Consider the following 25,791-nt stretch of genomic DNA (forward strand, 5'->3'; position numbering starts at 1 on the left):
TGGATGAACGAGAAGATTAACTAAGAACATGATTAATGCGGACAAGATACATAAGTTTAAGAGGTTGTTTGATAACAGAGTGTTCACGAGATAGTGCCCCTCGAGTGTAAAACTCCCTCACTATACAGTACAAATTGGTAATTGCAGATAGGTAATTAACACTGAAGGATCTAGTTGAAAGTGGATGGTACCACAATTATAAAGATTTTTAGAGCAGGAATTCAATAGATGCAAATCACTAATTATTTTTGGATTGGAAGATCATATGCCAGATGGGAAGAATGGGGAAAGAGGAAATGCTTATTAAAAGCTATAGAATTACCACAGTTTTGATAATAAAAGAAAGGAAAAGAATTGGCCATCTAATCAAGATGTTAAGGAATGACCAATTACAGTTATGTATGACTTGGAGTCAACCAGCCAGGAGGTATACAGACAGGCAATGAAACTTAAATACAAGGTAGAATTCAGTGGGGTACTCATCATATAATATAGACCAGAGGAAGATAGGGGGAAAAGCAAAAAACAACCAGAAGCCAAAACAATGGAGATGCCAAGCAATAAAGAGGATGGAACAGCCCTGACAGCAACACAGAAATGGCAGAAGTGTTAGCAGATGGTAACAAAGACTAAAAGTAACATATACAAACACAGAAGGATTTGAAGTTAATGGAAAAGAGCTGGATTGCAAGGATTGAAAAAGGGAAAGTGCACCTGATATTAGAAGTGTAGACACAAAGCTTAGTAAAGGACTGGCCCTCTTACTATAATACAGACTTAAGTTTCAAGACAGGGGAGAATGGCTAATTCAGACAATACATAATAGACAGGGGAGAATGGCTAATTCAGACAATACATAATAGGAAGAGTAACTGTTGGGAAGAAGTGCACAGCAGTGCTATTACCTAGTCTTCCAAAGAATTGTAATGATCCAGAACAAATATACAATGAAAACAGTAAAGGAACAATCATGATGGTACAAGAGGCAGTAGGACAATTCCTTTACAGATATAGTAGAGCACTTTTTTTTATAAGCTACAGTCACAACAAAACCCCACATAAGGCCAGGCCTTAAATGTAATATAGAGAGAATTATGAAGTGGAAAAGGAAAGACAAGTATTTACTAATTTTTGAAGGAGTGAAAAAAACTGTCTTTTGAAATGTGCCAGGTCATAGTTACTGAGAAAACCTGAGAAGGTAGTGTGTTCCAAAGCATTGACATGTAGGGAAAGAAGCAGGTGTCAAAACGGCCCAACCTTGAATTGCCAATAGCCACACAATAATCACTTGACGCAGCAGCTTGGCTAATATTGCCTGGTCTAGCTAATGGTGTGGGCACACAAGCAGCCAGCTCTCAGGAGCAAAAACTAATGTAATGCCTATGGAAGAGAGAAAGTGAACCAACACTGCAGTGTAGGCTAAGGGGGTCAAGTCTGGAAGTTAGGCTGGGACAGTTTATAAGTTGGACTGCTTTTGACTCGGCTCTGTCAAGTAAGGATGCAGAGCTGGAACCACCCAGAATGTGAGAGCAGTACTCCATACAAGGATGACTCAATCCCTTGTATAAATGGAGCAGCTGTTCATAAGAAAAAACTTTTGACATCTACACAGGACACCCAGTTTCTTAGAGGTAGACTTAGCTATTCCCAGAATGTGGGTTTTTCAAGAAAGATTGGATGTTACAGTAATACCATGTGTGTTCATTGAGTCAAAAGGTGGTATTACAGAACCATCAAAGGAGAGACAAGTTATGAGGACTTTTAGATAGAGAGAGGAGTAAAAATTGGGTTTTAGAGGCATTAAGCTTAACAAGGTTTTGTGTACCTCAATGAGATATCCTGTCCAAGTCTGAGTTTGTTGAAGAAGCTGTGTCAAGATGAGATGCAGATAGAGGGAGAGAAGAGGGAGCAGAATTGAAGGATGTGGATGAATGCAGTGTTGAGTTATCAGCATATAAATGCATTGGATTATTTGTGGATGAGAGGAAATCGCTGAAAAAAAGGAGAAATAGTATAGGGGACAGGACAGAACCTTGAGGGACACTGCTGTTGGTGGAGAAACTGGGAGGCTGATCCATCAACATCCACAGTGATAGATCAGCTGGAGAGGAAGTCAAATACAAAGAAGTAAATTGATGGAGGGAAACCAAAAGAGAGGAGGCTGATCCATCAACTTCCAAAGTGATAGATTGGCTGGAGAGGAAGTCGAATACGAAGGAGCAAAGTGAAGGAGGAAAGCCAAAAGACAGGAGCTTAGATACGAGACCCTGATGCCACACCCTGTCTAAAGCCTTGTCAAATGCAACTACCTAACACCCCAAAGTTTTTCAGGAATGATGACCAGGCAAAAGTAAGATAGGAAAGAACATCACCAGTGAATCTTACCTTACGAAAGCCATACTGGTGATAATAAAGACTGATTTTCAAGGTGTCTACAGATATGGGAGAATACATGGGAAGTGTTCTTTCTTCCCTATCCCCAGGGATAATATGAAATACCTTTAATTATCTAATTATCTTTTTTAATTTTTCAAATTCTTATCAAATAATTGAGGGTTCCCAACCGAAATTGAAAAATACATTGTTTTGAAAATACAGTTGTTTCAAATTGCAGATAACAGATGCTTTCCTCTAATTACACACACACAGCACAGTTTTAGGGAAAAATCATGTATAACAAACCTTATAGACTTCTTTGAGAGTGAGCTTTATCTTAGGAGAATGAGAAGGTTGGGTGGAATTTTTGTATCTGGACTCTCTGAAACCATTTACTACTGTATGGGGCGGGCTGATTAAGAAAGTGGATCACCATGCATGAATAAGAAGACAGCTCCAATGTATAAATTATCTTAATGAAAGGAACAAAGGACATATGTCAGAGGAACCTCCTCAAAAAGGGTGCAGGTCACCAATGGTATTGCTGGGTTGATAAAGTTCAACCTAAATAAATGTTAAGAAACGAAGATGGGTCACAGCAAGAAAAGACCTTGATATGATTATCATCTAAATGGAAATAAAGTGAATGAGTCTCATCCTTCAATGATATTTAAGACAACCAACTGTCTGCTTTTCTGCTGTGATTATACTTTGCTACATAGGTACACCAATATGTAACAAGTTATTTAGCATTTCATATCCCTCAATTAAAACTGGGTTATACATACTGAATCATTCTCAAGAACTTAAGTTCAAGTACATCATCAACCACTTTTAATAAAAACCTCAACAGCAGTTTCTTCACGTATTTTGCAATGATTGTTTTAGCTTTACAGTTGCTATTTGCTGTAAACATAATTAGTTAAAGGGGTAGTATTTTTGTCTACAAATGAGTTAATCAGGATAAATAATTAGAAAACACACTAAGAAAAAGGAAAAAGATCAAGATATGGAAGTGGCATTGGTTCTGAAATTGAATTTGGTTTAATACTTTTGCTAATCATTAAGTAGGGCTTTTCCCAACTACATTCTTAGCTTACTACTTTTATGCTAGTTACTCATTTACCTTTGTTTCATGTCTCACTGTTCATAATAAGTTAATAGCTTGGAATTTCAATCTTGTCTTCAATAGGAGCTCAGATTGAAAAGACTACAAATCGGGAGGCATGCCGTGATCTGAGTGGGCGACGCTTGAGGGACATTAATGAAGAAAAAAGGTAAATGTAATTGTATGAATAATAAGTTATCAATGCTTAGGATATGGAGAAGTGGAAGTTTCAAGTAGAAATCATCAGTAGGGGAGATTTAGAAAAGTATTTTATTTTTCTATTTTTCCATTTAGAATACACTATTTTTTCAGTTCCACCACTCTGTTACTGTAGAAGTTTTTCTTTGCAATATTCCCTCCTCTGTAGTTCGCCCCTCAAGCATGAATTATATTCCTGGGAATGTGTGTCAGGACTCCTTCAGCCCTTGTGATTCAGTAAGGGCTATGATTCACTCCCTGGGGAGTAAATATCATGTGTGTGGTGCCCAGAATTGATGTTTTGTTAAGTGGGAGTGATTAGCTATTCAAGGTGACTGGAGAGTGCAAGATGGATTCATATCTTTCTGGGGTTAGAAGGGTGACTGCAGACTTCAATAAAGATACAAACAGTGTTCTGGGCGAGCCATCACTCCAGTTACGCTATGTTGATGTTCATGTTTGTTGTTGTGACTATGGTGTCAGGGTGCTGTTAATTGATTATAAGGTCTTCTTACAAGAGAAGAGAATGGAAAGTCACGTGGGTATAAAGGGTCAAAAGGTCAAAGAAAGAAGTGCTGCTTGGAGAACTCCATTGTAGAGCTTAAGTGTTTTAGAGGAAAAACCTTTGTGAGTGACCCTGGCAGCCAGTCATGAAGTTGGCCAGCCAGTTTCTGTCATTGACTTGGAGGATATTGTTAAGTATCTAATATGCGAAGATATGTTAAGGGATAAATAAAAAGAGCGTGGTTGAGAGCAGAAGAGGGTGTTTTGAAATGGTTTGGGCACATGAAGAGAATGAGTGAGGAAAGATTGACCAAGAGGATATATGTGTCAGAGGTGGAGGGAACAAGGAGAAGTGGGAGACCAAATTGGATGTGGAAAGATGGAGTGAAAAATATTTTGAGTGATCGGGGCTTGAACATGCAGGAGGGTGAAAGGCGGGCAAGGAATAGAGTGAATTGGATCGATGTGGTATACCGGGGTCGACGTGCTGTCAATGGATTGAATCAGGGCATGTAAAGCGTCTGGGGTAAACCATGGAAAGTTCTGTGGGGCCTGGATGTGGAAAGGGAGCTGTGGTTTCGGGCATTATTGCATGACAGCTAGAGACTGAGTGTGAAGAAATGGGGCCTTTGTTGTCTTTTCCTAGCACTACCTCGCACACATGAGGGGGGAGGGGGATGTTATTCCATGTGTGGCGAGGTGGCGATGGGAATGAATAAAGGCAGACAGTGTGAATTGTGTGCATGTGTATATATGTATGTGTCTGTGTGTGTATATATATGTGTACATTGAGATGTATGGGTATGTATATTTGCGTGTGTGGACGTGTATGTATATACATGTGTATGGGGGTGGGTTGGGCCATTTCTTTCGTCTGTTTCCTTGCACTACCTCGCAAATGCGGGAGACAGTGACAAAGCAAAATAAATATAAAATCTTAAGGGATAATGTAAAATGCATTTTTTGATGTCAATTACCATTACTATTGTGCTGAAGGATGATTGTGATTTGTTGAAGTGAATTAAGAAGAGTTGTGTGAAGTCTGTGTTTGTGTGTGTAAGAGTGAGATACTTTGTTTCATTCTGATCTGGATCAGTTTTTCAGAGTTTGAATACAGAGGACAGAGGTGATATAGGGTGGTATAAGGTGGGGAAGTTGGATGGTGTGAATGGTTTCAGGATTGGTACTATATTGTCAAGTTTTCATGTCAAAGATTTTGCTGTGTAGCCAGGAATGGTTGAAGGCATTAGTAAGTGCTAAGATTGTAACTGCACCAAACTCTTTTATGTAAAAGTTTTGTATGTTATCATGACCTGTTGCAGGAGAGTTCTTTAGGGTTTTAATTGCATTGCATATATCAGTGGTAGTGAAGGGTGGATGAGCAGTTGTACCTGTATAGATTTTGTACAGGTTTTTCATGACTTTCCTGTTTACTGGTGGGATTGGTTTGTGGCCGATTTTCCAATAGCATTTCATGAGTATGTGTGTTTGTTCCCTGGGAGATGAAATATCATTGGATTGGATCTAAAGTGCTTTATATGTAGGGGTGGGTTTGTGTGGAAGGTGTGAACCTTTAATGTGCACCAGAGGTGGGTGCTGTGGGTTTTGTGGTTCATTTTGTTGAGGAAGGAGTTTCAGTTTGCTGTTTGGCTTTCACTGATTAGGTGAGTACTGATGTTGTTTAGAGTTTGGATTTGCCTTGTGATTACTGTTAATGTTAAGTGGTTCATCTGAACACGTTTCTGTGGTATATCATGCATATCATGTATATCATGCATCACTGATTAGGTGAGTAATGATGTTGTTTAGAGTTTGGATTTGCCTTGTGATTACTGTTAATGTTAAGTGGTTCATCTGAACAAGTTTCTGTGGTATATCATGCATTTTTTTTCATTATTACAGAACTATGTGCCATGGTAAACATTGATAATTTGCAGAATTTGAGATGAAGAATTATGTATTAGGTCATTTGGAAAAGACTCAATCATAGAAGAGAAGATTCTCTAGTGGAAATTGGAATGGATGCCCGAGTTATTAAAGCATATTTATTTCTCCTTTTCCATAACTTTATGCTGTCTCCTGCGTTAGCAAAGTAGCACCAGGAACAAATGAAGAATGACTTCACTTGGTCACATGCAGTCTTGTAGATGTCATGCATAATACTCCAAAAACAAAGCCCATGATCCACTTCCAAGCCCCACGTACCTTTCTATAGTTCCCCTAACTGCTTCAATTGACTTGGTTCAGCTCATTAATAGCATGTTGCCCCTTGTGTATTACACTGCTCCAGTTTGCTTTTTCTAATGCTTACACCCTAATGCATGTTCAGGTCATGATAACTCAAACTATCTTTCACTCTGTCTTTCCACCTTGTCCTCAGTCACCCCTTCTCCTTGCTCGCTACTACTCAGACACACATATATCCTCTTAATCATTTTCTTCTCACTCAACTTTTTTAAACCATTTCGGCACACCATGCTCACTCTCTCAACTGTGCTACACTTTTTACCACACCTTTCTCTTAGCCTATCAGTCCTTACTTGATCATCCTTCCTCACACATGTATTATCCTCGAGCATTTCATGTCCAACACATCTTCCCTTTTCGTATTTTGCATTAAAGGACTGTGATTCCCATCTATATAGTACTGTCAGGACCACTATACCATCAGACATACCTATCTTTACATTTACAAACAGTGACCTCTCTTTCCACATACTCCTCAGTGGGCCCAGGACCTTGGCCACCTTCCCCATCACATGATTTACTTCCACTTCCATAATTCCACTTGCTGCAGTGTCCACTTTCACATATCTAAAACACTCCACTTCCTTTAAGTTCTCTCTACTTAAACTCACACCAGCTTGTTTCATTTCCCTGCTGAACTTCACAACCATACTTTTATTCACATTAACTTTCAAATTCCTCATTTTACATAATCTTCCAAAATTAGAAACCAGCTTTTGCACACTCCCACTGAAGTCTGTCTTCAAAGCCTTGTCATCTTTTGACAGCAAGTGATTCACTTCCCATGTCTCCCAACCGCCAATGGACTGCAGACCAATCCTGCTATCCCAGACTCTATTAGCCTACCTCACCACCCCACACATAAATAGATTAAACAGCCATTATGATAAAACACACCCTTGATGTAGACCCATCTTTATCTGGAATAACTCCTCTCATTCCTACTCGTTTATAAACATTACTTTTTTGATAAAAACTCACTGTTTCTGATACATCATATATTTGTAGCTCCTTCCATTAAGCTATATATCTGTATGTATATATCTGACTCCCGTTCCCACCAGAAACTCCTATCAAAGGGGGTAGCCATCACAAAAGTCTCTACGTATCCCTTTCCCTACATACCTACCTTGCATACACCATTTCACACATTTTTCACCATTTATTTCTCTCCATTACTCTTCCACTCTGTTTTCCCATGTCACCGGTGCTATTCCTCTTGCACCTACCCCTTAAATTGTACTATCACACACTTCCCTTGTAAACTCCCCAACTTACATTCTTTCCACATACTGAATCCACCCTAAAGAATTACATTTCACCTACTCTACCACTATACAGTGCATTCCCTGCCATACTACATCTCTCATACACCCCCTCATTTCTTTATTCATTCCATATAGTTGCACTTCATGCTCCTTTCAAAAAGCTCATTTCCAGAGCCTGTATTCTTGACCTCTTTGACTCATTCTATGTCTTTTCTTCATTTCCATACTTACATCTCTACCCTTCATTATTCTTTTAAGGGACTCATTAATTCTTCCATTGATTCTTTACTGCTCTATCACTTACCTCTTCTTCCATGTCACCAGACTTACCCAAGGCTTCTAAACTCTTAAATTCTCTTACCTCTTACGTCTTTCTACCCTATATCCATAACACAGTTTATTACACTTCTTTCACTTTACAGGGTTTTGCAAAATCTGCTTTCATTCTTTTTCCTTTCTGACACCATTAATTTACCTTTATTCACATTTACCTTCAATTACCTGTGTTTACACACACCATAAAACACACTTACAACCTTCTGCAACTCCTTTTCGCTCTCAGCAAACAACACAGTATCATTCACAAACAGGTCTATCACTATCCACCACACCTCACCACAATATTATCCCTGCACCCCCTTTTGGTAGTTTTGCTTTCTCTCTTATCACAGTGATATCACACAGGACTGTCTCACATGCACATGTTTACAAAACTTGCTTAATTCTCCATCCACTTTTACAGATGTATTTGCTACTCTATAGAAGGCTTTCACACTCTCCAACCATTGTCCCCCTATCCAATATATCCTTAACACATTTCATAAAGTATTCCACTCCACTCTGTTGTATGCTTTCTCCAGATCCATTAATGCTGCATAAAACATCTTACCTTTGGGTAGATCCTTTTCCACAGCCATTTTCACTACAAAAATGTGATCCACACATCCCCTACCTTTCCTAAAACCCCTTTGCTCCTTACTTATTCTGCATTCAGTCACTTCCATCACTATATCAGTGAAGACTTGCATTGGCTTTTCCAGGTATACTTAACAGATTTATTCCCCAATAATTGCTTATTTATTTATTTATTTTGCTTTGTCGCTGTCTCCCGCGTTTGCGAGGTAGCGCAAGGAAACAGACGAAAGAAATGGCCCAACCCACCCCCATACACATGTATATACATACACGTCCACACACACAAATATACATACCTATACATCTCAATGTACACATATATATACACACACAGACACATACATATATACACATGCACACAATTCACACCGTCTGCCTTTATTCATTCCCATCGCTACCTCGCCACACATGGAATACCATCCCCCTCCCCCCTCATGTGTGCGAGGTAGTACTAGGAAAAGACAACAAAGGCCCCATTCCTTCACACTCAGTCTCTAGCTGTCATGCAATAATGCCCGAAACTACAGCTCCCTTTCCACATTCAGGCCCCGCACAACTTTCCATGGTTTACCCCAGACGCTTCACATGCCCTGATTCAGTCCACTGACATCACGTCAACCCCAGTATACCACATCGATCCAATTCACTCTATTCCTTGCCCGCCTTTCACCCTCCTGCATGTTCAGGCCCCGATCACTCAAAATCTTTTTCACTCCATCTTTCCACCTCCAATTTGGTCTCCCATTTCTCCTCATTCCCTCCACCTCCGACACATATATCCTCTTGGTCAATCTTTCCTCACTCATTCTCTCCATGTGCCCAAACCATTTCAAAACACCCTCTTCTGCTCTCTCAACCACGCTCTTTTTATTTCCACACATCTCTCTTACCCTTACATTGCTTACTCGATCAAACCACCTCACACCACACATTGTCCTCAAACATCTCATTTCCAGCACATCCACCCTCCTGCGCACAACTCTATCCATAGCCCACACCTCGCAACCATACAACATTGTTGGAACCACTATTCCTTCAAACATACCCATTTTTGCTTTCCGAGATAATGTTCTTGACTTCCACACATTCTTCAAGGCTCTCAGGATTTTCGCCCCCTCCCCCACCCTATGATTCACTTCCGCTTCCATGGTTCCATCCGCTGCCAGATCCACTCCCAGATATCTAAAACACTTTACTTCCTCCAGTTTTTCTCCATTCAAACTTACCTCCCAATTGACTTGACCCTCAACCCTACTGTACCTAATAACCTTGTTCTTATTCACATTTACTCTTAACTTTCTTCTTTCACACACTTTACCAAACTCAGCCACCAGCTTCTGCAGTTTCTCACATGAATCAGCCACCAGAGGTGTATCATCAGCGAACAACAACTGACTCACTTCCCAAGCTCTCTCATCCACAACAGACTTCATACTTGCCCCTCTTTCCAAAACTCTTGCATTCACCTCCCTAACAACCCCATCCATAAACAAATTAAACAACCATGGAGACATCACACACCCCTGCCGCAAACCTACATTCACTGAGAACCAATCACTTTCCTCTCTTCCTACACGTACACATACATGCCTTACATCCTCGATAAAAACTTTTCACTGCTTCTAACAACTTGCCTCCCACACCATATATTCTTAATACCTTCCACAGAGCATCTCTATCAACTCTATCATATGCCTGCTCCAGATCCATAAATGCTACATACAAATCCATTTGCTTTTCTAAGTATTTCTCACATACATTCTTCAAAGCAAACACCTGATCCACACATCCTCTACCACTTCTGAAACCACACTGCTCTTCCCCAATCTGATGCTCTGTACATGCCTTCACCCTCTCAATCAATACCCTCCCATATAATTTACCAGGAATACTCAACAAACTTATACCTCTGTAATTTGAGCACTCACTCTTATCCCCTTTGCCTTTGTACAATGGCACTATGCACACATTCTGCCAATCCTCAGGCACCTCACCATGAGTCATACATACATTAAATAACCTTACCAACCAGTCAACAATACAGTCACCCCCTTTTTTTAATAGATTCCACTGCAATACCATCCAAACCTGCTGCCTTGCCGTCTTTCATCTTCCGCAAAGCTTTTACTACCTCTTCTCTGTTTACCAAATCATTTTCCCTAACCCTCTCACTTTGCACACCACCTCAACCAAAACACCCCATATCTGCCACTCTATCATCAAACACATTCAACAAACCTTCAAAATACTCACTCCATCTCCTCACATCACCACTACTTGTTATCACCTCCCCAATAATTGCTACAGACATCTTTAGCATCTTTTCCTCTGAACAAAAAACAATAATGGCTTTCACCCAATCTACAAGCACATCCTTCAGTTTCCATGCTAAATTACATATCAAATACATCCAATCTATTACACTTTCTTCTCCATACTTCTGCATATCAGTCATAATCCCATCCACTCCAGATACCTTTCCTACCTCCAGCCTCATTATTGCCCTTACTACCTCCCTTTTGCTGTAGGCCCTTGCACTGGTATCCTTTTCCTTCCACCTTCCATACATGACAACTGCTGCCTCAATTCCCACATTCATCAATTCTTCAAAATACTCTTTCCATCTTCCTGTCACTTCGTCCTTTTCATTCAGCAACTCCCCTTCCATACCTCTCACATCAACATTTCCACTCTTACAGCTACCTTTCTTTTTTCACCTCCTTCCAGTACAATTTCTTGTTTTCTGTAAACTTTTCACTCAATTTTCTTCCAAAATCTTCATCAACTCTTTATTTGCTTTCCTCTATCGGCCTCTTAAGATTCCACTTATCTTATATTCTTCCCTTCTCCTTTGCTGAACTTCCACCAGTGCATTCCTTTCAAGCAATCTACCACATGCCTTTTCTTCTCTTCCATACCATTTCTAAACTCATCCATCCACCATGCATTTCCCTTTTCATTCCTATCTCTGATGACTTTTCCAATCTCATCCATCCCCCATGCATTTTCCTTTTTATTTCTTTATCTCATGACCTTGTATCCAACTACTAATTCTTCCAGCCTTTAACAGTCTTTCGGTAAACATTTTAAACATCTCATTCTTACATAACTGTGTCCTTACATTTACTGTTCTTCCATCTAAACTTTCAGTCACACTCTTTTCATACTCCTCCATGCATTCTTTCGTATTCGAAAAGTGTGCCTTGATCTACCACCCTATTTGCCTTACATCAGTGTTAGGTAAAATGATGGAAAAATAATGAGATAAAATTGTCACATTTCTAGAACACAGAATTATATCAGACAACCAACATGGTTTCCATAATAGAAGATCCTGTCTGACAAATGTGCTGGAATTTTTTCATGTTATTTATCAGAACTGGGACAAAAAATTACCATCTGATGTAGTATATTTAGATTTCCAAAAGGCTTCAATAAATAGCCTCACAAGAGACTTTTAAATAAATTCAAAGCACACGGAATCAGTGAAGAAATCTATACATTGATTAGAGACTGGCTTACCGGAAGAAAGCAGTGTTTAGTATTAAACAGCAAAACCTCAGGTTGGCTAGACATAACAAGTGGTGTGTCACAGGGGTCAGTCCTATGCCCAATTCTTTTCATAATATACATTAATGACCTGGAACTTGGTCTCATACCTAAGATCTCCAAACTTGCTGATGATACTTAACTAGAAGGTGGAGCTGTAAACAGGCAGGACTACAAAATGATTCAAAGATCTTAACTTACTAGCACAGTGGTCAGACAGATGGCAAATGAAGGCAAATGAAGTTTAATGTCGACAAGTGTAAAGTTATGCACTTTGGAGACAAGAATATATGTTACAATTACAAACTATTCAGAAACTCTCTAACTAAAGTAAATTGAGAAAAGGACCTTGGAGTCGTTATTTGCAACAATCTGAAATACACTAAAGAGTGTCAAGCAGTAAGTAAAAAGGGCAACCAAATGTTAGGTTTCATAGCCAAAAACATAGATTACAAGACACCAGAAACAATTCTCACACTTTATAATTCTCTACTAAGACCATGCTTTGAATATGCCATTCAGTTTTGGCCCCAAAGCTATAAAAAAGATGAGGAAATATTAGAGCAAGTACAAAGACACGCTACAAAGTTGATCCCATCCCTTAGAAATCTGGCATGCAAAGAGAGGCTTAAACGACTGGATCTCTTCTCCCTTAAAACAAATAGACTTCGTGTTGACTAAATCCAAGTATTCAAAATTCTGAATAAGTTTGATAAAGGAAATCACAAACATCTTTTCAAAATACAAGAAAATATGGTTACCAGGACAAATGAAATAAAACTCAAAGCTAAAAGATGTAGTAGGGACATGGGGAAAAAAAGCTCCTTTTCTTATAGGTATGTTAAGCAGTGGAATAAATTACCGTCAGATGTAGTGAATACTAACACTATAACTACTTTCAAAAGTCGTTCAGACATATTTTATAAATTCAGGTATACTGAGAAAAGCACCAGAAATAAACTTAAAAAAAAAACAGCACTAATGGGGACACTAGAAGGCTAATGTGCAGCATTGGGGAGTCTTTCTCATGTAAACTCATGTAAACACTTTTATGTCTCCATTCTTCCTTACCCTTTACCTCCTCTTCTTTCTGCACCTCACCCCAAGAACCACAAAATTTTCATAGTCTCCAGAGAATCATCTCTCAACTCCAGCATGTAGCTCAGCCTTTCTCGACCTTTCACTTTTCTTTTTCTCTTATTCTCTTCCATTATGTCTTATCCTTGAATACCTGTGGATCACCTTCTGCTGAGAAAAGTTGTTTACAAGGAATAAACCCTTCTCAACACAAGATAACTTTCATTCTCTCTATACTCAATGCACTTCCCATTTACCAACTATCTCCCCAGTTTTATCACATCCCCTTTGCATTCATATTACACAGCACAATCACATCTCTCTTCTTCTCAAAACCATTTATACAGTAATTCAAATTTCTCCAGTCTTCATATTCACAAGTGCATCTATAGATACCCATGCTTATTTAACAATTTGTCTTTCATTTCACCCACACTATTTTTGATCCGTTCCATAGCACAAATGCATATCCTGTTTTCCCTCTTCCCTCATAATTTTCATTCATTCCTGTCCACATCACTCCTCCTTCCATGCATTCCCATAACTTGCATTCATCATTTCCCTTTTCACTCCAAACATCCTTCCCAAAGGTATGGGTTTTCCCCATCCTTAGCACATGCAAACTATAACTTAAATTTCTCCACAAGCTCCCTCCTTTTACTCTTATTAATCATCCCTTTTACATTCAGTACCATCACCCTCAGTCACCTGTCCATTTTACTCCCTGCTGTAAGTGGTCGATTCAAGTGCTGCTTCCTAGCCTTTTGTGCCTCACCCTTGACAGGCCATTTGCAGAGAGCAACTCCAGCATAGTGTTTCCCAGAGGCAGCAGGCCTTCCAAATTGTCCAAAAAAACTAAAATCCCAGCACACCTTAAGTATTTGTCTGTTATTCAAAAACTGCATGTGCCCTACTGGAGTTGAGCAACACCTCGCACCTCTGTTCCAACCCTAAGGGTGTAATAACGAGGTCGCCACGGAAAGGCAGGGTGGGACTTGGATACTCCAGAAAACTAGAGTATCCTCTTGAAACATTGAAATTCACAACTTTAATCAACATTGAGCCTGTACTGCAGTAGCACCACCTCCTAACCTCATTGATTACGATACTGGCACTATGCAAATCATCTCTCTCAATCAAGTTATGTACTATATGCTTTCTCCACATCCATAAGTGCTACATACAAATCCCTCTCTTTCTCTGGGTATTTCTCACATAAATTCTTTATATCAAACACCTGGTCTGCCACCCCTGAAGCCACATTCTTCCCCCTCAGTCTAATCCTCTTTGCATGCCACCACCCTCTCAGTCACCATTCTCCCAAGCACCATACGAGATATACTCAACAGACTTATGCCAGTATGATTTGAACAATAACTTTTGTCCCCCCTGCCTCTATATAATGGCACTATGCATTTCTTCACTTCTCAGGTACCTCTTCTTAAGCTATGTGTACACTGAAAATTGTGAAGAAACAATCAATGACACTTTCATTCCAGCTGCTTTTGCCATGTCTCATCTCGCACAAAATTTTCTCCACCATTTTTCATCACCAAACTTTTTGCCTTGATTTTCTTGCTATGCAAAGAACATCCCATGCCTGCCACCCTATCACTTCACACATTCAAGAGTCCTTCAGCATTCTCACTCCATCTCTTAATTATGTCTTGCTTATTTCATCTCTGTCACCTCACTGATTCCCCCATGTGTTGTTTAGTTCTCTTCGCACTATTCACCTTTCTAAACATTTTCTATTTCTCCCCGAAGTTTGCTGATACTTTTTCAAGCCATATCTCATTTGCCTTGTTTTTTAGCCCTTGCACCTTCTCACACATCACTCAGTCAATCATTGTTAAATAGGTTTATTTGCATTTTGTGAGTGGTTTTGAAAAGATTTATGAAGAAGTTTAGTTATATGTACTGTGTAAAAGTTTATTTACAGATAAATAGAAATTTTCTGCATCAAGGTCATGATATATATTTAACTATTCTCCACAGGTTAAAGGACTTTATAAGCAAGAAGGCGGAAAGAGAACGAGAGATGCAGGAAAGGAAACGTCAGAAGTTTGAAAAATTGAAAGAAACTCCAAAACATATCTTCCAGGATGATTCCTATTATCAGCAGAGAGAACTAAGGGAGAAAAATTTGTTTGACTCTCTGGATAAGGGTGAGTCATCATTACTTTTACAACCTTGTATGCATTATTTATTAGGGGACAGGGAGTAAGAATTCTACTCAAGTATCTTACATGTTGTAAGAGGCAACTAATGAGTGAGAGTGATGAACTAGAAACCCTTCTTTCCTGTATTTTAGTTTCTAAAAATTGGGAAGAGGAAAGAGGCAAGGGATGATATCTCCTTGGAAGCTCAGTCTATGCTTGGCTGTAACCAGAATGAAAAGAAAGGGGAGACAGGTTCTGTAATGAAAAGAACCCAGATGCTCTGGCTATGAGTGAAACCAAGGTTAAGGGGGAGGGAGAAGAATGCTTTAGGATTGTTCAGAGGGTACAGTTTAGGGTCAGTGAAATGGCAAGAGTAAAAAGAATGGGAGGTGGCACTTGTGATGAAGGAGGAGCTGTAGGACTGTGTAAAGAGTGGAAGGAAGCGAGTTTTGATATTCAAGTGAGTTAGAATGAAGATAGAATACAAGAGATGGGCAGTTGTTGGTGCAAGTGGATCAGATCTTCATGCATGAGGGTCTGAATGCAAGAGTAAGTGATGTGGCAATGGAGGGTATAATTAGGGAACATAGTGTTCCTGGTGTAAGTGAAAATTGGGAAGAGATTGTTTGGCTGAAAGAGAGCTGCTGAATGGAAATGACCAGATTAGAAAAAAACATTTCTTAAGTGAGTGGTTGACAGTGCTTTTAATTGGTTAGTCAGGCTAATCATCTTATGAGGTTAAGTGGGTTTTGGGGGTCAGTGAGCTTTACTTGATTATGTGCAAACTGACACCTCTGCAAAGGAGATTTTTAGGAAAATAGGAAATGTCGTCTGTATAATAAAAAGGTAATTCCTGTCTGTCTCTTGTAGACACTCTAATGAGGTTGTTAGACATTGAATGATGAACACCCATATGCAGTTGCAAATCATTCATCCATTTTCTTTGTAGGATAGAAATCACTACATGTTGGGGTGATATATTTTTGAGAAAATATGTAATTGATGACAGGAAGATTATGCTGGCAATATGAGAGGTTCAAGAGAAAAGTTAAGTAATGGGGATGCATGATTATATCTGTAGTCATGCTTGGTCACTAAACCCCACACACAGATGCAAATAATTCATCTACTTCATTAGCAGGTTAGAAATTGCTGGCTGATGGGGCGATATATATTTTTGGGAAAATATGTTTCTGATGAGTGGGAAGTTTGTGCTAGTAATGTGGGAAGTATGAAGAGGAAAATGTCATGCTTCTGCTCTCCATCATTGTTTTGGAATTGTCTGCTCAATATGAGTCAGAGTCCAGCTGGTGAGTGTCTGCATTCAACTGAGTCTTTGGCATATGTGTGATATGATTTCTCAGGAGCCAGCAGATGAAGGCATGGAGGGCCCAAATCAGCCAGCACTTCTGAAAGAAATGTTGAAAGTGAGTGAGTTTGAAAAAAGGCCTGTGTGGATAGATACCATAGAGATTGAGAGAAAAATGGGATAGGGTGAGAGTAAATGAAACAAGAGGAGTGAAAGTATTCTGAGAAGCCATACACAGGTGAAGTGTATGGCTTGTGGAAGGTGGGATATGAACATATGAGAAAAGAGAGTGGTCTTATGAGGAAGTTAAACTCCTAGGAAAAGAGATAAGAGAGTTATATGGAAAGTATCTGTTGTGACAGAGTCAAAGTAAAAAAGAGGAGTAAAAACAAAGGCCACATATAGGTATAAAGGTATGAGAGCTCAACATAAAGGCAAATGAGAGATGGAGTGGGAAAGTATTGATGAACTTCAGTAAGTTTGAAGGGGGGTGAATAATGTGAGGGAGAACAAGAGAGCAAATGGGAGAAGCAGTGAGGGAGCTGATGGAAAGAGGTAAAAGGCAAAGGAGTGAAAAACAGATAGAGAAAAATTTGAAGTGTTGAATGTGTTAAATGATAGGATAGTAGACGTTTCGTATTTGAGATGAGCTGGCATGCACAAGCGGGAGGTTTCAGGCTTATGGTACAGTGAAAGTAGTGGAGATATTGAATACTTTGTGCAAGATGAAGTGTGGCTAAACAACAGGACAGTATGGATTGCAGTTGAGTTTCTCATGAAAGGGGATGACACTGCTTTTGATTGGTTAGTCAGGCTGTTCAGCATTACTATGGCTTGGGGAAAGGTATATGTATAATACTTTAACTGTATTTTAAAGGCAAGGGGGGCAAAATGATATGCTTGAAATGCACAGGTATAAGTCTGTTGAGTATACCTGGTAAGGTGTTTGGGAGACGTGATTTAGAGGGTTGTGGCATCCACAGACCATTTGCTGGAAATGAAAATTATGGTTTTAACAGAGGTAAAGGATGTATGGACCAGACATCTGCTTTGAAGAATTTGTGCAAGAAATACTTAGAGAAAGTAAACGAGCATGTGGTATTTACGAAGCTAGAGAAAGCTTATGATAGGGTTAACAGAGATGCCTTGTGGAATGTGCTGCTGATATATGGGATAATGGAAGGCTGTACAATACAGTAGAATAAGGTATATGTGCAAGTAGGATGATTGGTTCCTGGTAAAGGTGGGTCTGTATGAAGGGTATGGTGTCACTTTGGAAATTTAATGCATTTTGTGGATAGGGTAGTGAGGGAGGTGGATGCAAGGGTCTTTAGAATGAGAGCAAGTCTACAGTTTGCTTGGGGTGGGTTGCCATGTGAGGTGAGTCAGTTACTGTTTCCAAATGACAAACTGTGGTGTTAGACTCCAGGCAGAATCTTCAAAAGTTGATGATGCAGTTCAAGAGTGTGTGTGAAATGAGAAAGTTGAGAGTAAATGTGAACAAAGTAAGGTGATGAAGTGCAAGAGAGGGCTTTGGCAGGATGGTTCAAGTATGATTTTAAATGGATAGGGCCTAAAGGAAGTGGACTGCTTTACGCACATAGGAATGGATATGTTAATCAATATTACCTTGGGGGCTGAAGTGAGTCAGTGGACCATGAGAGGTTGCCTTCCCTTGGGCCTCGTCGATGAAATGGGTACCTGGTACAGGCTAGGGGTGTGTTTGTGTGTGTTTGCATATATACATAGGAGTAAAGACATAGTACATGTTTACAAGGTTAAGAGATGGAGCAACACAAGTGTAATATTCTCTTCCCAAAACACACAAACAGTAATCACACAGTATGTTTCAATATTAGTGACCAAACTGGTGAGGTATATAACATAAGGTGTGATATGTTGTAGATTTTTCCCTTACCACTATATTGATAATGGGAGACTCTACAGAAATTTTCAGTAGTTTTGAGATAAGTGGGACATGAATCATTGTGGAGGGACTGTATAAGAGAGTACATGAATAAGGACAGTTGGAATAAAATGCTGAAATGTTCAAAGGTTGTGATATTTGAAGGAGATTCTGCCTGAACTTATGGGTTATGTGTTCATTTGGCATTTTTCTGTATACATAAAATAAACTTTGGTAAGAAATATTTTTGGTAATTTTAGGTGTATAATCATCTCTTTTCACCAAGATGTTTTTTCTTGCAGCATTTGAAACTGAGATTGCCAGTGGCTCCTCCAGTGTCAAGAGACATCATTCTAAAAGCAAGGATGAAGTTGTAACAAAAGCCAAGAAAGGAAGATTTATGGAGTAAGTACTTGACTTTTAAAATCACAGTTGCCTCTTGATGTCAAACTTGTTTGGAAAGGTAGGCAGGAAGTATCCATCTCTGATGGACTCTTAATCCCTCTATCAAAGTTTCAGATTATGCACTTTTACCAGGAAGCTCTTGAAAATAGAGAATTAAAGGTATATGAAAAATAAGTCTCTTTAACAGATTACTCAAGAAAAAGATTTCTACTGCTCATTTCAGAAATCCATATATCATTACATTAAAGAAAATTATACCTAGTCCAGATTCTGAATGTCATTTATTTGTAATATACCCTTTGCACAGAACCAGAATGTGCAAGTTCACTCATGTATACTTTATTTTTTAAGACCAGTTGCAAGAAATATGGACCAGGTTTCACTTGCATGTGGTAAGCACCCATGAAGTTGAGTGGTCTAGCAACCAGGACCTGGGAGAGACTACTCCTGAGCCTAAAATGAGTCAGAGCACCCGAGCTTGAAAAATATACCCCTAGAATTAACATAGCTGAGATTAAGGAAATATTGTGGCTCAGGCATATGAAAAAAAATGGCAAAACATGAAATATTTACAAAAAGTTTTATTTCTTTGAATGTTATTCACATCACCTCTTAGGAAGCTAACAAAAACGAATTTTTGATTTCTTGGAAAGCTATTCATATCTTCTCCTAGGGACCAAACAAAAATTGATTTTAGGTGATAAAATTCATATATCAATTTGCTGCAAAGTCCACTCCCAGGTATCTAAAATTTTACCCTTCACTTCCTCCAGTTTTTCTCCCTTCAATCTTATACCTGAACTAACTTGTTCCTCAACCATGCTGAACGTAATAACCTTCCTTTTATGTACATTTACAACCGACTCACTTCCCAGGACCTCTCATCCCCAACAGACTACATACTCACCCCTCTCTCCATAACTCTTTCATTTACCTCCCTAACCACCCCATCCATAAACAAATTAAACAACCATGGTCACATCACACCAACCTTCACTGGGAACCAATCACTCTCCTCTCTTCTTACTCATACACATGCCTTACTCCCTTGATGAAAACTTCTTACTGCTTGTAGCAGCTTACCTCCCTTGCCATATGTTCTTAAAACCTTCCATAAAGCATCTCTATCATCACTATCATATGCCTTCTCCAGATCCATGAATGCCACAAACAAATCCATCTGTTTATGACCCTATCATATGCCTCCTCCAAATCCATCTGTTTTTCTAAGTCTTTTTCATATACATTCTTCAAAGTAAACACCTGATACACATATCCTCTACCACTTCTGAAACTACATTGCTCCTCCCCAGTTTGATGCTCTGTACATGCCTTCACCCTTTCAGTCAATGCCCTCCCACACAATTTTCCAGGTATACTCAACAAACTCATGCTTCTGTAGTTTGAACACACCTTTAACCCCTTTGCCTTTGAACAGTGGCACTATACATGCATTCTGCCAATCGTTAAGCACTTCACCATGATCCATATGTACACTGAATATCCTGACCAACTAGTCAATAAAGTCACCCCCTTTCTGAATGCATTCAAATGCAATACCATCCCCTCCCACTGCCTTGCTGGATTTCATCTTATGCAAGGCTTTCACCATCTCTTGTCTCTTCACCAAACCACTCTCCCTGACTTTCTCACTACACACACCACCCCAACCAAAACACCCTACATCTGCCACTCTATCATCAAACACATTCAACAATCCTTTAAAATACTCATTCCATCTCCTCTTTCGATCACTACCTGTTACCACTTTCCTCCTTGTCCCCTTCATGGATGTTTCCATTTGTTCTTTTGTCTTTTGCATAGTTTTTACTTCCTTTCAAAACACCCTTTTATTCTCCCTAAAGTTTAATGATACTCTCTCACTCCAACTCTCATTTGCCTTCAACCCTTGCATCTTCCTCTTGACCTCCTGCCGCTTTCTCTTATACATCTCCCAGTCATTTGCACTTCTTTGTACAAACCATTGAAACACCTTTCTTTTCTCTTTCACTAACAACTTTATTTCATCCCACCAGTCACTACCCTTTTAAATTTGCCCACCTACCACCTTTCTCATGCCATATGCATCTCTCACGCATGCCATCACTGCTCCCCTACGTATCACGGAAGGCGAAGTGAGTCATAAGGTGGGAGAGGGGGCAAAGATTCTGGGAGGGATGAAGAATGCATAGAAAGAATGTTGTCTCGGAGAGCAGAAATGGGTATCTTTGAAGGAATAGTGCTTCCAGCAATATCATATGGCTGCAAGGCATGAGCTATAGATAGGGTTGTAGGGAGGAGGGTGGATGTGTTGGAAATGAAATATTTGAGGGCAGTATGTGATGTGAGGTGGTTAGATTAAGTAGTGTAGAGGCAAGAGAGATGTGTGATAATAAAAAGTGTGGTTGAGAGAGCAGAAGAGGGTGTTGAAATGGAGAGAATGAGTGAGGAAAGGTTGACAAAGAGGATATACATGTCAGAGGTGGAGGAAACAAGAAGCCAGAGACCAAGTTGGAGGTGGAAGGATGGAGTGAAAAAGATTTTGAGTGATCCGGGCCTGAACATGAAGGTGCACAGAAGAGTGAATTGAAATGATGTCATATACTGGGGTCAACATGTTGTCAATGAACTGAACCAGGGTATGTGAAACATTCGGGATAAACTATTGAAAGGTCTGTGAGACCTGAATGTGGATAGGGAGCTGTGGTTTTGGTGCATTACACAGGACAGCTAGAGAATGAGGTTGAGGGGATGTATCCTTTTTTCGTCTGTTTCCTGGCACTGTTTCATGTGGGGCAAGGTGGCACTAGGACTGGATGAAGGCGAGCAAGTATGAATATGTACATGTGTATATATGTATTTGTATGTATATGTATGTATGTATGTGTGCATATGAGTGGATGGGTCTTTGTCTGTTTCCTGGCACTTCCTTGCTAACACAGGAAACAGTAGTCATATATAATATACATAATACAATATAAAATTCAGATATGGTTAACACCGATAAGAATAGAAAATATAGCGTTTCTGGCATGTAATAATGAAGCATTTTAGATTTCATTTGTTACTGCATTGTTTATTGCACAATACAGTAAACCTTCAATTTAACGGACCCTGATTTCATGGATTTCGGATTTAATGGAAGGGGCAAATAATAATACACTAATAATAATTTAAAAATATAGAAAAAATTTTAAAATCTCAAATGCCACACCATGCACATTTCATATGTCACTTGTTTTTGGTAGTGTGGGGTATACTCATTTTGTTTTGGTCTCAGTCTGCCTCAAGCTATTGTGCGGTCAGGTTGTATACAGAGAATTGTGATTATTTTTTTCAATAATTTTAGAATCCTTACAATTCAAAATGGCATCAAGTGATAATTGAATTAAAAAAAAGCATATTTATGGAAGCGGAAGTGGATCATAGGGTGGGGGAGGGGACGAAAATTCTGGGAGCCTTGAAGAATGTGTGGAAGTCGAGAACATTATCTCGGAAAGCAAAAATGGGTATGTTTGAAGGAATAGTGGTTCCAACAATGTTGTATGGTTGCGAGGCGTGGGCTATGGATAGAGTTGTGCGCAGGAGGATGGATGTGCTGGAAATGAGATGTTTGAGGACAATGTGTGGTGTGAGGTGGTTTGATCGAGTAAGTAACGTAAGGGTAAGAGAGATGTGTGGAAATAAAAAGAGCGTGGTTGAGAGAGCAGAAGAGGGTGTTTTGAAATGGTTTGGGCACATGGAGAGAATGAGTGAGGAAAGATTGACCAAGAGGATATATGTGTCGGAGGTGGAGGGAACGAGGAGAAGAGGGAGACCAAATTGGAGGTGGAAAGATGGAGTGAAAAAGATTTTGTGTGATCGGGGCCTGAACATGCAGGAGGGTGAAAGGAGGGCAAGGAATAGAGTGAATTGGAGCGATGTGGTATACCGGGGTTGACGTGCTGTCAGTGGATTGAATCAAGGCATGTGAAGCATCTGGGGTAAACCATGGAAAGCTGTGTAGGTATGTATATTTGCGTGTGTGGACGTATGTATATACATGTGTATGGGGGTGGGTTGGGCCATTTCTTTCGTCTGTTTCCTTGCGCTACCTCGCAAACGCGGGAGACAGTGAAAAAGCAAAAAAAAAAAAAAAAAAAAAAATATTTATTTATTATCTATTATTTTATTTTGCTTTGTCGCTGTCTCCCGCGTTAGCGAGGCAGTGCAAGGAAACAGACGAAAGAATGGCCCAACCCACCCACATACACATGTATATACATACATGTCCACACATGCAAATATACATACCTATACATCTCAACGTATACATATATATATATATATACACACACAGACATATACATATATACACATGTACATGATTCATAATGTCTGCCTTTATTCATTCCCATCGCCACCCTGCCACACATGAAATAACAACCCCCTCTAGCTGTCATGTAATAATGCACCAAAACCACAGCTCCCTTTCCACATCCAGGCCCCACAGAACTTTCCATGGTTTACCCCAGACGCTTAACATGCCCTGGTTCAATCCATTGACAGCACGTCGACCCCAGTATACCACATCGTTCCAATTTACTCTATTCCTTGCATGCCTTTCACCCTCCTGCATGTTCAGGCCCCAATCACTCAAAATCTTTTTCACTCCATCTTTCCACCTCCAATTTGGTCTCCCACTTCTCCTCGTTCCCTCCACATCTGACACATATATCCTTTTTGTCAATCTTTCCTCACTCATTCTTTCCATGTGCCAAACCATTTCAAAACACCCTCTTCTGCTCTCTCAACCACACTTTTTATTTCCACATCTCTCTTACCCTATTATTACTTACTCGATCAAACCACCTCACACCACATATTGAGAAATTGCAAAAGTTGGTGACTGAGTTTGGAAGTGTGTGTGAAAGGAGAGAGTTGAGAATGAATGTCAATAAAACCAAGGTAATTAGGTTTAGCAGGGTTGAAGGACAGGTTAGTTGGGGTGTGAGTCTGAATGGAAAAAAAACTTGGAAGTGAAGTGTTATAGATGAACCAGGGCATGTGAAGCATCTGGGATAAACCAAGGAAAGGTCTGTGGTGCCTGATTGTGGAGAGGGAGCTTTGGTTTCAGTACATTACACATGACAACTAGAGAATGGATGTGAGCGGATGTGGCCTCTCTTCATCTGTTCCTAGTGCTACCTTGCTTATGCAGGAAATGGCAATCATGTATGAAAATACATATATGGATGTGTTAGAAATGAAATGTTTGAGGACAATATGTGGTGTGAGGTGGCTTGATTGAGTAAGTAATAAAAGGGTAATAGAGATGAGTGAAAATGTCAAGAGTGTGGTTGAGAGAGGATAAGAGGGTGTGTTGAAATGGTTTGGACATACAGAGAGAATGAGTGAGGAAAGGTTGACAAAGAGGATATATGTGTCAGAGGTGGAGGGAACAAGAAGTGGGAGACCAAATAGGAGGAAGAAGGATGGAGTGAAAAGATTTTGAGTGATTGGGGCCTGAACATACAGGAAGGTGAGAGGTGTGCAAGGAGTAGAGTGAATTGGAATGATGTGGTATACTGGGGTCGACATGCTATCAATGGACTGAACCAGGGCATGTGAAATGTCCAGGGTAAACTACAGAAAGGTATGAGGGGCCCGGAAGTGGATAGGGATCTGTGGTTTTGGGGCATTACACATGACAGCTAAAGACTGAGTGTGAACAAATGTGGCCTTTTTTGTCTGTTTTCCTGTTGCTACCTCGATGAAACAGGGTAGCGATGCTGTTTCCTATGGGGCGAGGTAGTGCCAGGAATGGATGAAGGCAAGCATGAATAATGTACATGTGTTTATATGTATATGCCTGTGTATGCGTATGTATAGGTATGTATATGTGTGTGTTGATATGTATATGTGTGTATATGGATGTTTATGTGTATACATGTATATATGCGTGAATGGGCTGTTCTTTGTCTATTTCCTGGCACTACCTAGCTGACACAGTTAGTGGCAATCAAGTATAAAAGTTGAACCAGGGAAAGTGAAGTGTCTGGGGTAAATCATGGAAAGTTTTGAGAGGCTTGAATGTGGAAAGGGAGCTGTGGTTTCATTGCATTACACATGACAGCCAGAGAATGAGTATGAACGAATTTGGCTTTTGTTGAATATTCCTAACGCTACCTTGTGCGTTTGCGAGGGGGGGGGGGATGCCAGTGCCATTTCATGTGTGGCGGGGTGGTGACGGGAATGAATGAAGGCAGCAAGTATGAATATGTAAATGTGTATATATGTATTTCTGTATGTATATGTATGTATACATTGAAATGTATGGGTATGTATACATGCGTGTGTGGTTGTTTATGTATATACATGTGTATGGGGGTGGGTTGGGCCATTCTTTCGTCTGTTTCCTTGCATTACCTCACTAATGCGGGAGACAGCGACTAAGTATAATAAAATATATGAAAAGTTTTCATCAAAGATGTAAGGCATGTGTACGTGTAGGAAGAGAGGAAAGTGATTGTTTCCCAGCGAATGTCCATTTGCGGCAGGGGTGCATGATGTCTCCATGGCTGTTTAATTTGTTTATGCATGTTAGGTTGTTAGGGAGGTGAATGCAAGAGTTTTGGAGAGAGGGGCAAGTATGCAGCCTCTCATGGATGAGAGGGCTTGGGAAGTGAGTAAGTTGCTGTTCACTAATGGTACAGCACTGGTGGCTGATTTGGTTGAGAAACTGCAGAAGTTGGTGACTGAGTTTGGTAAAGTGTGTGAAAGAAGAA

The 25,791-nt window shown here is 39.8% G+C and overlaps 1 protein-coding gene and 1 long non-coding RNA gene across 2 annotated transcripts in view; one reads left to right on the forward strand and one right to left on the reverse strand.

The window, feature by feature from the left end:
- LOC139755973 (uncharacterized) overlaps window positions 1–25,791 on the reverse strand; it is a 166,339-nt gene that overhangs the window by 114,576 nt on the left and 25,972 nt on the right. The window lies entirely within an intron of this gene.
- LOC139755972 (splicing regulator SDE2) overlaps window positions 1–25,791 on the forward strand; it is an 87,265-nt gene that overhangs the window by 21,775 nt on the left and 39,699 nt on the right. The window contains exons 4-6 of the mRNA XM_071674818.1: window positions 3,569–3,653; window positions 15,241–15,410; window positions 18,922–19,024. Coding sequence (XP_071530919.1) covers window positions 3,569–3,653; window positions 15,241–15,410; window positions 18,922–19,024 — 358 coding nt within the window. The remainder of the gene's footprint in view (window positions 1–3,568; window positions 3,654–15,240; window positions 15,411–18,921; window positions 19,025–25,791) is intronic.

Source organism: Panulirus ornatus, chromosome 20 (genome assembly GCF_036320965.1).
Source record: "Panulirus ornatus isolate Po-2019 chromosome 20, ASM3632096v1, whole genome shotgun sequence".
NCBI classification, from domain to species: Eukaryota; Metazoa; Arthropoda; class Malacostraca; order Decapoda; family Palinuridae; genus Panulirus; species Panulirus ornatus.